We start from the raw sequence: 14,830 nt of genomic DNA, 5'->3' as shown, positions 1-14,830 counted from the left end.
AGTCCCTGTTCCGGCGGAGCACGCCGTGCGTCCGCCACAAGTCCCTGTTCTGGCGGAGCACGTCCTGCGTCCGCCACCAGCCCCTGTTCCGGCGGAGCACGCCCTGCGTCCGCCACAAGTCCCTGTTCCGGCGGAGCACGCCCTGCGCCCGCCACCAGTCCCTATTCCGGCGGAGCACGCCCTGCGTCCGCCACAAGTTCCTGTTCTGGCGGAGCACGTCCTGCGTCCGCCACAAGTCCCTGTTCCGGCGGAGCACGCCCTGCGCCCGCCACAAGTCCCTGGTCCGGCGGAGCACGCCCTGCGTCCGCCACCAGTCCCTGTTCCGGCGGAGCACGTCCTGCGTCCGCCACAAGTCCCTGTTCTGGCGGGGCACGTCCTGCGTCCGCCACCAGCCCCTGTTCCGGCGGAGCACTCCAGGCGTCCGCCACAGGTCCCTGTTCCGGCGGAGCACGCCCTGCGTCCGCCACAAGTCTCTGTTCCGGCGGAGCACGCCACGCGTCCGCCACAAGTCCCTGTTCTGGCGGAGCACGTTCTGCGTCCGCCACCAGTCCGGGCTCCGGCGGAGCATGCTCTGCGTCCGCCACCAGTCCCTGTTCCGGCGGAGCACGTCCTGCGTCCGCTACCAGTCACTGTCCCCGCTGCACCTGGCCCGCCGCTGCTCCAAGTCCCGGCCTCTGGTGCGGCCGGCCCCCGGCCGCTCCAAATCCCTCCATTGGCGGCGCCAGATGGTCCGCCGCCACCCCAATTCCCTGTCCCGGCGGCGCCCGAGGACACGCCATCGCTTCCCGTCGCTGCCTCGGCGGTGCTCGACGATCCCCCGTCGCCCCAAGCTCCTGCACCGGTGGTGGAGGACGACACGCCGCCGCCTCTCGCCTCTGCCCCGGCGGTGCCAGATGAACCACCGTCCCTTCTCGCCTCCGTGTCGGCGGCGTCCGACGATCCACTACAGATCCAGATTCCTGCCTCGGCGGTGGACGATGACCAGCCGCCGCCTGCCGCCCTTGCCTCGGCGGCATCCGACGAACCGCCACCACTCCACGTTCCTGTCCCGGCGGGGCTTGACAACCAGCCGCCGCTCCACTTTCCTGTCTCTGCAGGGTTCGAGGACCAGCCGCCATGCCACGTTCCTGTCTCGGCGGGGTTCGACGACCAGCCGCCGCTCCACGTTCCGGTCTCGGCGGGGTTCGAGGACCAGCCGCCGCTCCACGTTCCTGTCTCGGCGGGGTTCGAGGACCAGCCGCCGCTCCACGTTCCTGTCTCGGCGGGGTTCGAGGACCAGCCGCCGCTCCACGTTCCTGTCTCGGCGGGGTTCGAGGACCAGCCGCCGCTCCACGTTCCTGTCTCGGCGGGGTTCGAGGACCAGCCGCCGCTCCACGTTCCTGTCTCGGAGTGGTTCGACGACCAGCCGCCGCCGCCGCTCCACGTTCCTGTCTCGGCGGGGTTCGACAACCAGCCGCCGCTCCATGTTCCGGTCTCGGCGGGGTTCGACGACCAGCCGCCGCACCAAGTGCCTGCCTCGACGGCGGTCGACGTCCCACCGCCACGTCTCGTCCCGGCTCCGGCGGGGTCCGGCGTTCCACCATGCCTCGTCTCCGTCTCGGCGGCGTCCGACGTCCCGCCATCGCTCCAAGTTCCTGCCTCGGCTGCGCCCGCCTCAACGCCGGTCCAAGCTCCGTCCTCTGCAGCACCCAGCGTCCCGCCGCCGCCCCTCGTCTCAGCCCCATCAGCGGACTCAAGGTGGAGTTCGGGTCGTCCCGGACGTCCGCCTGAATGGCCCCATCGGGACGCACTGGTCTGGCCACCCGCACGGCCCCCTGAAGGGCCACGAAAGGACTCGCTGGTCTGGCCCCCCGGGCATCCGCCAGACCGGCCTCGATCACGGGTCGTTGACCCACCTCCCGACCCCTTCCGCCCACCCTTGTTTTTGGGACATGGTTTTTTCTTTTTTGTTATTCTTGGGGACGGCTGGAATCCATCCCTTGAGGGGGGGTACTGTCATGATACGCGTCGGGCATGACAGCCTTTTGTTATTGTTTTCGTCACCTCCCTGCCATGTGTCTTTTGTTATTGTTTTCGTCACCTCCCTGCCATGTGCTTTGTGTTATTGTTTTCATTCTCACCAGCCACGCACCTGTTCCCAGTTCACGATCACACACCTGCTCCCCATCTGCTCCCCTGATTACCGGACTATTTATACCTCCCATGCCCTCAACCCAGTGTCGGGTCATTATCCTGTTTGGCTCCCTGTTGCTGCACCACGGACTCTCACAACTCGCGTTTCGTTCCTGTTATTGCTCGTGTCATCATTCCCTGTCCGCCTGGTTCGTTCCCGTCTCGTTTTTGTTGCCTTTTGTTGTTGATTTGTCCACGCCCCGTTGTTTGTCCCTGCTGAGAGTGGCAATAAATTCCCTTAACCCTATCCACCTCCTGCCTCCTCGCCTTTTGGGTCCACCTCCTCATCGCCGCAAGGCGATATCTTGACAGAATGGATTGAATGGGTTAAAACTATTTCGAATCATAAAATCCTTTAACATTTTATAAGGCTTTTGAAAGAGTGATGTAAGACATTTTACTGCCAGTTGCCCTCAACATCGCACCGCGCCCTCCCAGGGCCCCCCCCCCCACTTTTTGAGAAGCACTGGGTTAAAAGCAACTGTCACTGTCAAACAAGTATTTTGTATGTGTTGATGTCTGCTCATTATCTAATGGCTAGATGCCGTTTCACTGAGGCACGCGGAGGAGCGCGCTGCCAAGTGGCCGCATTAGATTCCGCTCACTAGTTTCGTCCTGATGATTCCAATCAGTGACATTTAGAGGGCAGCGGCACTTGAAAGCGGCCCAACTACCCTGGAATGCAAAGCAGCTTTCGCCAAACCGATCCGACTCAATTTGGACTCTCGCGCTCACCTCCGATGAAGTTCTGCTCGACCGGGCTGTGGATGCTGGCCAGGTGGCCGCTGTGTTCTCTGCAGTCTTTCTCGGCGTCCTCCCACGTGTGCCGCCGGCTGAAGTAACGGTAGCAGTGGCCGTGGAACTTCCGCCACGCGTGCTCGCAGCCTTCCGTGTCTGCCGGGGGGGGGCACACGACGAGAAAATCATTTCAAAATCATTTCTGCCATGAATCTGACCGAATGAATTACCTCACACACCTGCTAAAAAAAACCCAAAAATACAAAACAAGACTTGTTAAAATGCAAACAAAGGACAAAGGGTGAATGTCGCCATGTGGGGACTCTTGTGTCCAACTCTCACGGCATTTTAAAGGAATGAACTTTTGACTGAAGTCCATGATTGAAGTCGGTTATGACCACTCCCACAACAACGCAGCCTTCCCTCTCACAATTCTGTTGGCCGGCGCTCGTCAGTGAATTGACCAACATCGGATTTAACGCTTCCACACAGAAATACGCCATGGAGCGCAAAATGTTATCACGTTGAAGTGCTATTTTTGCAAGGCTGTGAAAAAAATGATTCTCCCTCTGATTGTTTATTTCTTTGACGCGGTGGTGTCAAATCTATCAAATAAGAGGCGCAAGATGGGACCAGAGACAGGTGATTTTTTTTTTTCATTCATCATAATTAAAATGTTCTATTGTTGATACAAAAACAAAAACATGTGTATTTTTTTTTTAAAATAGCAAACTGACCCTTTTCAAGATTACCTTCCACTTGTAATACTTTGATCTCTCTGGTGGCCTGTTGACGCAGAAAACTAGACGGGCCTGAAGAATCAATGCCTCACACGCTTCTCGACATGACCAAATGGTAGCAAAAGCAAGCAAATATAGCAAGAAGACAGGAAAAGAAAAAAAAAGAGACGAGAAAAGAGGAAAAGGAAGATCAAGCAGCATGTTTCCTTCCCCCTCAGATCTCTGGCTTAGTCTCCGCTGATTTCTTCTCTCTCTCGTTGACAAGAGGCAGCCTCAGAGCTCCACATCACATCAACCTCTTCAAATATTTAGACATTATTCAACTTGTCTTCTTTTTTTTCCCTGTCTTCTCTGTCACGCTGCGAGGAGAAGCCAGCTCATCAATAATATTCACAAAAAATTTAAACCACCCCCCCAAAAAAATTGATGGGCTCATTTATCTGCACCACTTGTAGGACCGTTTTTTTTTTTTTTTTTTTTAAAGGAACGTACAATTCAAAATTAATTTATTTTCATTCTATTAGGGAGTGCATAAAACATTAAAGGGATAAATATAAATGGTATCCGACTCCCTGAAAAATAAGTTTTTGAAGAATTATGTTACCAGAAATCAGTCAGTGTTGGTGCCGATATCAGCCACCGATACTTTCATCGAGTCAGGTTGCTTCAGCAGTAGTTAGCGCTATACTATGTCGGTGAATTATCATTTGCAATAGAAAGAAAGGCTCTATGTTCAATTTTTTTGTCATTGTGTTCAATTAAATTTTATATGGCAAAAGTACGAGAGGAATCAGCATTTTATTTGACTTGAACGGGACAAGTGATGCATTTGTTTCACGATTTCAAAGTTCCCAAGCGGCCACTTAGACCTTTCCGACCCTTCGAGCAACAAATTTTCAAAATAAAGTGACTAGCAACAAAGCTTGGTAGTTGTCTTTTTGAGTTTTTTTCTTCTTCATGATACATTTTTTTTGACAAGTGAAAATCACGGTTCATCTTCCTGCCCACCCATGCCACCTGGGCAGCATCACATTTTTTATCTTTCCAACGGATTTCCCCACTCCAAAGCCATTTTAAAGCCTCTTGAATGAAATCTGTCAAAAGTTGATGACTTGGCGCTAAATGCTAAAGCGTTTGTTTGCCTTTGGTTTTGTAGTCCGTGCTCTCGCGACCAAAACAAACGCAGACTCGTTAGCATGGGGCAAACAGGAAAAGCGAGCTGACGTTCACGGGAACATTCCAAATTTGAATGGGATGTACGTGCGGGAATTATTTGTGAAGTTGAGAGCCTGGGAAGAGTTTTCAGACAGCTGGATAAATTCTCACATCATCTGTGTCCGTCCAGAGGCATCGAGCGGCACTCGAAAGTGAAACATTCCATTGCACGCTTTGATTCAGTTAACTGCTTCCGTAAAATATTTAGCACACAAATTAATCGGTTGATTAATTAAAAAATGTATAATGCATAAAATAACATTTACGCCTGCCATAATGCATTTCAATGGGTCTTAATTACCATTGGCGGGCCGACGTGGTCCAAATATACTGACTGGGAGGGGAGTGACAAAAAAAATAAAAATAAAAAACTCATTTATATCTATGCAATTTTAACATATTTTCGACTCATGTGTCTATTTTGAGGAATGGAATGCATTTATTTAAGACTTATAAGGAACACTGTCACACAGGATTATCATATTGGGGAGACCACCCGACGCCGCATAATTCCTGCTTCATTAAAATCGGTGTGACGGCATACTTGATGGCTTCTCTGCCAACTTCGCCAATACATGCTCGCTTCAGGCTACAGTCAAAATGGAAAAAAATGAAAAATAAACCTCACATGCTAGAAAATATGGAGTTGGGATTTATAAGAAATGTTGGCAAGGAGGAGCAGCATCGATAGGGACATTGCGTTGATTCCATACCTCCAGATTAATGAGACAAATCTTTTGAACGCAGCCTTTTTCGTTACAGCTAAAAAAAAGAAAGAAAAGAAATGCAACGATTTGCTCTGTTGCCATTGTTACCTTTCTCACACGTGGCGCCGCTGTAGCTGGGCAAACACAAACACACAAAAGAGTTGATCTCGTCGATGCAGGTTCCTCCATTGCGGCAAGGGTTCGACTGGCAGTCATCAACATCTGGAGGACGGACACACAGAGAGAAGGAGGTCAAGTTGAGGTGAAGTAACAGGATACATACGAAAGCACCAGCACGATTCCGACAGTGACTTTTCAAACGACCTGCCGACCAGAGGAAAAAAACAAACACGAGATAAAGTGCGCAAAAGATTAGTGAAAGCGTCCGGAAAGAAACAACTTCTAATTAAAGCCAATCGATTGCACGTCATCAGGAATGCATTCAAGCGCGTCGTGATAATTGCAAGAGCAAAGGGAAGAGTAGACAACGTGAAGAGGTAGTGCCAGCTGGACGTCCGTGGATTTCTCATCTGGCACATATAACAGCACCAATGTGCGCCATGAAAGGCAGCAAGCATTGGTGGTTCAGTGGTAGAATTCTCGCCTGCCACGCGGGAGGCCCGGGTTCGATTCCCGGCCAATGCAAGAACATTTTTTTTTGTTACTTTTCTGGTTCAATTATGCAAAACCCGCTGTAACATCTGCCAAAATCCTACTTGTGGCGTCTCAAAAGAAGTTACGCACATAGTCGTTTCTTGGTGAGAGAGAATAAGGTGGTTACTGCTCCCTGGTGCACTAGCAGTGACGGCCCTAGTTCTTACTACATCTGGCCATATAATTATGTATTTATGATTTCCAGCATGCATTGGTGGTTCAGTGGTAGAATTCTCGCCTGCCACGCGGTTCGATTCCCAGCCAATGCAATAGTAGTTTTTTTTTGTTTTATACTTTTTGGTCAACATTTTAGGTTGCTGAGTCAGCTGTGAAACTAATCTCTTTTTTTTATTTGTATTTGTATATATTGAATATCTTATCTGTGAGCCTGTCTCCCATCCATGCTAATTCTCATCTTGTCAAAACTTGCGCATCGGTACTAGGCTGTCGGGACTTGCATACAGATGTGCAAACAGATTTGTGAGCATTGGTGGTTCAGTGGTAGAATTCTCGCCTGCCACGCGGGAGGCCCGGTTTCGATTCCCGGCCAATGCAACAATTGTTTTGTTAAGGGTATTTTTTTGTACATACTTTTTGGCCACATGTTAGATTCCCGAGTCGTCTGTGAAACTATTATTTATGTAATTGTATGAATTGAATAGCACCCCTGTGGGCTTGTTTCATGCCATGCCATTTTTAAATCGGTACTAGGCTGTACAGAGTCGTACACATATGCAGATGCAGATGTGTGAGCATTGGTGGTTCAGTGGTAGAATTCTCGCCTGCCACGCGGGAGGCCCGGGTTCGATTCCCGGCCAATGCAAAAGTCCTTTTAATTTTTTTGGGCGCCGCTTTCGGTTACTGGAATTTCAGCTGCGAAACTATTCTTTATTTGTATGTATTAAATTGGTCGAGTGTGGGTCTGTACATGTAGCTTTCATCAATCTGTCGCTCAACCCGCCTGCTACCCGGAGACTGCTGGGATAGGCTCTTCTTAAAAAAAAACTCTTGCAAATAAACACATTTTACAAATAGCATCGCTGCAAGGAAGTCGCCAGCTCTTCCATTCCTCCCACCAAGCCAGCGGAAAAGCAACGCTCGGCGGCCTTGCCCCCAGTCGACAAGCTTGTAAAAAGAGTCTAGAATAAAAAGGTAAACAGCTCCTTCTCCCTTGCCTTCATAAGTGAGACCTCGACCTTAATCAGCAATTTCACAGCTCTGGCTCCTGGTGGCTTTAGCCAGCACTTTCACGGTCCAGGTACAAACTCAGTAAACATTCAAGACAAGCAATCGATGCTTTGGATGAGTACCGCTGTGCATCATGGTACTTTATTTGGCAGTAATAGCTTTTTTTTAATATACATTTCTAAATACAAACCTCTATACAAAAAAAAACAAGCTTTTAAAGAAAGCGGGGGCTGTTGAACAAATGGGCTATTCCCGTGCCATAAATATTCACCCCAATGAAATCTAATTTGTTGTCTGCTTTGACGTGAAAATGGTGGTCATTTCCACTGTGAGTTCTAAGCGGTTCATTCCTTTCAGCAATGTTTCTCCCCATGTTACATGTCAAAACATCTTAAGAAACATCATAGGAAAATTGCTGCCATTTGCCTGCCCCTCAGCAAGGACACTTTTTTGAAAGTGCTCAACTCAAGAAAATGGTCTTCCCATTTCATGATTACATGATTACATGTTATCCAGACATGGGAATTTAGTAGGAATTGATTTATTTAACGTTAGCAGCATTAGACTTATCTGCCCCCGCCCTTTTAAAATCATTTCATGGACTGGCTAATTAATATAAAGAAAAAAAAATGAGCCCATGGAGTTGCTGCCCACACACCAGGTGTGATATTAAACAACCAAGTACAATTTTGTTTGTTGTTTTATGTCTGAAAATGTGTCCATAAGATTGACAGCGATAGTAGATAGCTAACCAGCTAGATAGACAGATGCAGCTTGGTAAAAATAAAAAAAAAATGCCATCGGAATGAAAATACACTCTAATCCAGTGCTTCAATTATTTTTCTGTCACGCACCTCCCTATCAAAAACAAAACAATTCACGCCCCCCCACCCCACCACTCACTCTGCGCCACAACTATAAAAGCATTTTAGCAACAAAACAAACCGACACCGAAGAGTTAATACTCGCTGCGCACAATGGGCAAGGAGAGCGCCACTGCCAACTAGTGGAGTGGAGGTGCAATTACACGTTATAGTAGTACGGCGGGGAAAAAAGTATGTTCCCCAGGGTTACACACCCACCACTCAGAAACGCACTGCGCCCCCCCCAGGGTGGCAGACATTGTCGACGTACATTAAAAAAATAAAAATAAATTAAAAAAAACATTTTCCCCTCATATTTCGCATTCAATAAATACTTCTGGAAAGTCTGCCATGTTAACCACCAGTCTAGCATTACAAAGAGGAGCTTTTTAAGTGAGCAATATAGTGACGTCCTCAAAGGTCCATTCTTTTTTTCTTTCTTTTTTTGGGGGCAAGGGGTGACGGTAAACGTTTGAGTAGACTAAGACAAATGACCAGCACTGAGGTGACAGCTAAGTGACAGCACTTAACGATTGACAGCTCACCAGCCATTTTATAAAAGCGTACGTGTCAGCTTGACATCTCAGTGGACCCTCCGCCGCCCACCTCCCTCGCCGAAAAAAAAAATGGGAGCATTTAAATGGGAAATCTGATACTGTGAATGTTTGAAAGAAAGAAATCAGTTCAAAGAAACTTCTGACTACCGTCTTTGAGTTTTTGAAGGAGACTTCTAAAGCAAGTCTATTTCTGTCCCGGGCGTTAAGTGCTTCGGAAAATAGTGAATAGCCGTCACAAAGAGGGGGGGGGGGGAGCACTTCATTAGGATGAGGAGCATTAAAGGAGTGAGTGGAAAATGAGATAAAGAGGGACATTAATGGGGAAAATGTGGACGTTTAGGCAGGCCACACGTTTGCTGACAAGGACAAAGGGATATATGTTAATAGCAGCTCATTACTGTCTCATTCGGTGTCATGGCGCATCATAATTGTGTTGATTAAGTACTTCGTGGAGTTTGTTCACGTCTTATCCAGCTCGCGTTTATGAAGCTGGAACTGCGAAAATGTACCCGGATACCATGCAGGATGCTTCTGCTTTGAAGGAAGTGCTTCTCAATTATTTTCTGTCTCCCATTCTCAGGTGGTTACTTTTTATTGCATTTTTCATTGACATTTTATGCCATGAAAAAGTGCTACAAATATTGGAAGTAAATGTATTATTATGTTTATATAATATTTTATACATATTTATTATATATTTATTTAAAAAAAAATATTTTAATGCAATGTCTAATTGTAATTCGAAATATGATCGCATGTAGGCAAAAAGCGCATAAATATTATGAGCAATGCTTACCGGCCGACGACCAATCTCGAAACAAGCTGCTTGCCGAAGTGGCAGAGTCACATCAGAACCCATCCGGCTCACGTTATGATCTGGCAAATTTCTTTTGTCTTTGTTATGATGACATTAAAGGCCAACTGAATACTGTAAGTCCAAATTTGGCCAGCAGATGGCAGTATTCAACCTTATACACACCAATCAAGACTAAACATATTTTTGATGAATTCCAAATCTTGTTCTCGTGAATTCTTTCGTTCACCTCAATTGATGATATAATTAAAAAAAAAGTTTTAACCTGTTTGATGTGTAACTGGCTTCATAGTTGATCAAAAATAGCGTTGTAGAGTATGTTGTTGTATGTGAGTAGCGCCTGGTGCCTCCAGCTGTGTCGGGATGCAGGTGGATTAGAAAAGGATGAGGATGGACCAGGAAGAAGAAGACAAAAGGAGCAGCCAAAGGCTTTACGACGCTCTCGTGAGAGCTCAGCGCAATGCCGATCAATCAATGTGAGAAACCCCCCCCCCCCCCAAAAAAAACTCTTTGATGCTTTGTGTGTGTGATGGAAATTGAAGCGGATGTCTCAAGCCTTCAAAGATGAACTGGGACGAACAAGATGTCTCCTCACTGCTATTCTCAACCTCCAAATCGGAATAATATTCTTGCGAGCCAGAAAATGCTCTGCGAAATGACGCCGTCTCACTAATCACATTTATTTTCACATGGACCCCGACACAAAATCAGTTAACAAAAAGGTCATGAAAAAGAATACACAATGTAGCCTTCACTTCTACGGTTTAGAAAAATCTATTTATTGGTTCTGTCAAGCGATTAATTTTTTTAACTAGTTAATCACAAAAAACTCCATGATTAATTACGATAAATTTTATATTTTGTGTGAAGCTTGTAACAGATATTTACTTGACTTTACTTGAAGTATATTTAATTCAAAGACTGTTCTAATAGTTTTCTTTGATTTTTGAATACGATCTAAACGCAGACATCTTTGCATTTTTATTTTCTTAGAAACATTTCTCAAAACTGCCCACAAGCAGCACACTCCAGCAGTGTTTCTTTTTTTTTTTTTTTTAGAAGGCCCAATGGTAACCTGTCACAAACGCATCTCGAAAAGCCTTGCCATGAAATGACAGATTGACTATAAATGTAGAACGTTCGGTTCTGCCATTAGGAGTGAACTCTGAGAATAAAGTGCAGAATTCACAATGAGGCAAAGAATAATCCTCGTGTTTCAGCAAAAGCCTTCAAATCTCCGGCACACTCTCGAGCACCTCCCTTCACAAATCTACAATCAAAAAGAAAACCATGAAGCTGTCATTGGCGGGCACCACCGTGGAGGAAACGGCAGAGGAAGTAATGCGAGAGGAGGCGGGCGGCATGGTTTGGGACTGCTTTGCTACTTCAGGGCCTGGACGCGTTGCAATCATCAACGCAAGAAATAATTCCAAAATGTGAGACCGTCGGACAGCCAATTGAATTTCTGTCAATTTTCTACACAATATCTTCCATTTTTTTTCCTCTCACCATTTCCCTCACGTCTTCTCCAGGCATCGTTCCCTCTCGACAGTATCTCTCTCTCTCTCTATATATATATTCTTTTTGCACTTTCCTCTCTAAATGGGAACCTTATCTGCCATCATCCAGTTTGCCGGCGCTCGCCTTTGAGGGCTCCTGGGTGTCTTTGACGGCACCACCCACCGACCATACCCGACTCTTTGAAAACTTTATCACGCTGATGCACGGCGGTCCGGTCTGATCATCCACATCTTTCAGGCATGCTTTTTCATCTCTATTTTTATCACCTCGCTTTCTATTGCACTTTTTTTTTTTTTTTTTGCTGTTTATTGCGCTTTCCCCTCCATCTTCTTCTCTGAAGACATTCGTACACTTAAAAGTACAACGGCTCCTTACGCTGGCTTGAAGTGGAACGCCTCCCCTGAGGGTTGAGCGACTGGCCACCTGTCACTATAGTTGACGTTCTTGAAGCGTTATAACAGCTTTGCTCGCCTTCGCCGCGTCACAATCAATTAATGGCAATGGAGACCATCGTGACGGTGAATTCTCGTATCTATTTCTGGAGACAAACTAATCTGTAGAAATTCAAGCAATTTTAAATGGTCTCCACTCCTTATAGCCATCTTTGTGTTTTTAAGTATTCAATTTCTGCGGCTTTTTTTGGCTCAAAAATGTTTGAGAGTCAACTAGAGCTGAAAGGCATGATTATTTGTTGATTATTTTAATCAATGAGTCAGATGTATATATTTTTTTTATTTAATACAAAGGTAATCAGTATGCAGTCTGTGATGGGCTGAAATGGTGAGGATTTGGACAGTTAAATCTATGAATCGATGAATCGGATAGTCGATTAGTTGTCGATTAATCGTTGCACCACCGAGGTCAACTGAATGAATGATTAAAAGGCTCAATTTCGTTAACTCACATAACAAATAATGGGAAGTGAATGAAATCGATCATTTTTGAACATTCTTAAAAATTATGCAGCGCCCAATTACATACACATTACTCCTTGACGAATGGTTAAAAAAAACGTGTTAATTAAATAATTCCTTGCTCAAACTGCCTCCGACATAAAAACCCCACACTACGAACGATGTTTTAAGGTAATATTTTAACAAACGTAAAAAATACGCAGAATTTCACTTTTGGTCACATCGGTGAGGGTTTTGTGTCAGTGTGTGTGCGTACGAGGTCACATCGCCATACACAAACAAGTCCCGCCATGTTGACAACTTCACCTAGGTTTAACCAATTTGCCGCTATCACCAACAAAAGAAGACAAAACAATCGTAGAAAGTTCCTCTTTTGTTTTGCTGCCTGTTGAACGAAACTCGAAACGAGTCCGGCAGCATTTGTGCGATTTTAGAGGTGTCGTTTTTAGCAGGTTTGCTTCGAAGGTTCCACTGCACATCATAACTATCCATATTCATCCTTGACGTCTGTGAGTGTGTGCGTGAGAGACCCCTTGTGGACAGCTGATAAGCCACCCCCCCCGCCCCACACACACACACACACACGTTTCTGAGTCTTTACAGGACAATCAATTGAAGTCACTTTTTACGTGCTCAGCTTTTAGAAGCTTCATTTTCACTTTCACCCATCAACCGAGATAAGCGGGTATGCACGCACACCGCACACACACACACGTTCAACACAACCCCACGAACCCACCCCCACTCTCAAACACATGAAATATATCGTGGAGTGGTCGCAAGCCAATTGCAGGATATATAAAGTCCCCTCCAACGATTTCTCCCAGTACATGTTAAATATCGCAACAATATCGATATCGCGATACTTGACATTAGTATCGCATAACGCACGTTTCTCCAATATTGTGCAGCTCTAGTGCAAATGTAAAAATTTCAATTTGGTTTCCTCGTATAAAGAATTATAATGCATCGGAGTTTACTCGCTACTCACGTACAAATTGTCATCAAACTGTTGCAACATTTAAATAAACCGTTTCAAGTGCACATTTTGAACTCAAGTACGCTCACGTTTTAAAACGAATACCATTTTCACAATGTCATACATCTGCAGCCGGAGTTTGAAGCCGCCTAGTTTCCTGAGTGAGTGAGAGTATTAGAGATGACATTTATTAAAAGAATTGAAAGTGAATAACATGGCAAATGAGGCAACCTTTAGGCCACCGTGGCGCTCTCCATTATTTTACACTTTGCTTTAAAAGGCTGACCGAGAGAGATGAGCTCAATCTGCAAACTGGCTTTTTGCAACGAGATAATGGCATACACACACACACACACACACAGAGGCCTCTTTTTTGTGCATGTGCAGCGATAGCGAAGGGCTCAGGTGGTCCCGGCGGAGTTGATTTTTGGCGAGGGCCTGGCTGCTGGTGCACTCAATCATATGCTGATTGAGGAGCGCAGCAGGCTGGATGAATTAATGAGGCATGGGCAGGAGGGGGCGGAGGGGGCAAGAGGCAGCCAATCAGAAAGGCTTCTTAAGGGCCTCCTCAGCTGGTGACAAAGTGTGACAAAGCGCCGCTTATCAATCACGCCAAAGATGCTCTCCGCCACGTGAATCCCCCCCCCCCTCTCCCCCTCACCTCACGGCCTCATCCACACTGGGTTGACGTGCGGTGACGAGCTGACTTGTTTGTCGGCACAGTATCCTTTTTGGAGTAGAACACAAAATATGACTTTCAGCTTTAAGTTTAGCATTAGCTTCATGCTAACACATAACGCCAAACACCGTAGATGGGCTGATGAGATGTAAAGGTGCAGAAGCACTTGTGGACAGACACGGGCATATATTCTTTATCCTTTGCAAAAAAATAAAAACCAGCGACTCTTACTGCAGCTAATGAGTAGTTGTGAAAGTCTTCTTTCTTTTGCATCTCACTTATTGACAAAAAAAATACTACTTTCAGAAAGAAATTAAAGTAGTAATTGGTGTCAAGGAGGTATACAATGAAGCTATTCCAAGAGCCTCATATGTCGGGGAGTCGCTAATTTTAGCTCAGGTTCTTAGCGAGATAACGAAGATGGAGGTCTCATAATTGTTTGCAAGTGTAATTACAAGCACACTACGACATCTTTCGTTTGTTTCCCACGAAATTTGTAGTTTTGTGCATGTGAGTACATGTGTGTGTTCAAGTGTAGGCGTGAGTGTGCGTGTGCTTGCGTGCGTGGGGGTGCGTGTGTGTGTGTGTGTGGAGGTTAAGGGGGGGGTTGGTGCCAGGAAATGAGATGTGTCGAAGAGAAGCGCCGAAGGGAATCGGTAGGCAGCAAGTAAAGAGCAACACGCCGGACGCAGGCACCGCAAGTTGATAAGCCAAGAGGCCGAATGACTCATGCGGGACAATTAGACGGAAAGGACAAATGGGAGAATCATGGAAGAAACGAGGGTGGCGAAAAAAAAAAAAAAGGAAAAAGGGAGTAAGCGCGGGAGGTGGTGAAATGATGGTTGTGGGGGGGTAGGTGGGAGGTGTCGGGGTGCTCCGATCGTAATCGTCAGGATTGAAAAAGTAGCCAGAGAGAGCGGAGAGGGGAGGAAATCAAATGAGTTTGCATCCTGTCGAGCATGGAACCAAATGTGCAGGAGGTCGTGTAGGACGGCGATTCGGCGACCTGCGCCAAGCAGGTCACATTTTCATACATGGAGGTTACGAAAGACTTAGGCGACACCAGAGTCCTTTTTAAAGTAACAAAGT

General features: G+C 46.6%; 1 protein-coding gene and 3 non-coding genes across 7 annotated transcripts in view; 3 read left to right on the top strand and 1 right to left on the bottom strand.

The window, feature by feature from the left end:
- ncanb (neurocan b) overlaps window positions 1–14,830 on the bottom strand; it is a 90,462-nt gene that overhangs the window by 11,720 nt on the left and 63,912 nt on the right. For all 4 annotated transcript variants that reach the window (XM_088313158.1, XM_088313159.1, XM_088313160.1 and 1 more), the window contains exons 11-12: window positions 5,681–5,794; window positions 2,908–3,066 (exon numbers count right to left, since the gene is read on the bottom strand). In XM_088313158.1, the coding sequence (XP_088169284.1) occupies window positions 2,908–3,066; window positions 5,681–5,794 (273 nt within the window). The remainder of the gene's footprint in view (window positions 1–2,907; window positions 3,067–5,680; window positions 5,795–14,830) is intronic.
- On the top strand, window positions 6,147–6,217 carry trnag-gcc (transfer RNA glycine (anticodon GCC)). The gene has a single exon. It is a non-coding gene; the product is annotated as a tRNA-Gly (tRNA).
- On the top strand, window positions 6,711–6,781 carry trnag-gcc (transfer RNA glycine (anticodon GCC)). Its single transcript has one exon. It is a non-coding gene; the product is annotated as a tRNA-Gly (tRNA).
- On the top strand, window positions 6,979–7,049 carry trnag-gcc (transfer RNA glycine (anticodon GCC)). The gene has a single exon. It is a non-coding gene; the product is annotated as a tRNA-Gly (tRNA).

This window comes from Idiotropiscis lumnitzeri, chromosome 13 (assembly GCF_059441095.1).
Source record: "Idiotropiscis lumnitzeri isolate Australia: NSW breed Sydney's pygmy pipehorse chromosome 13, RoL_Ilum_1.0, whole genome shotgun sequence".
NCBI classification, from domain to species: Eukaryota; Metazoa; Chordata; class Actinopteri; order Syngnathiformes; family Syngnathidae; genus Idiotropiscis; species Idiotropiscis lumnitzeri.
The sequence above is the reverse complement of the archived record's forward strand: the minus strand, read 5'-3'. Positions and strand labels throughout refer to the sequence as shown.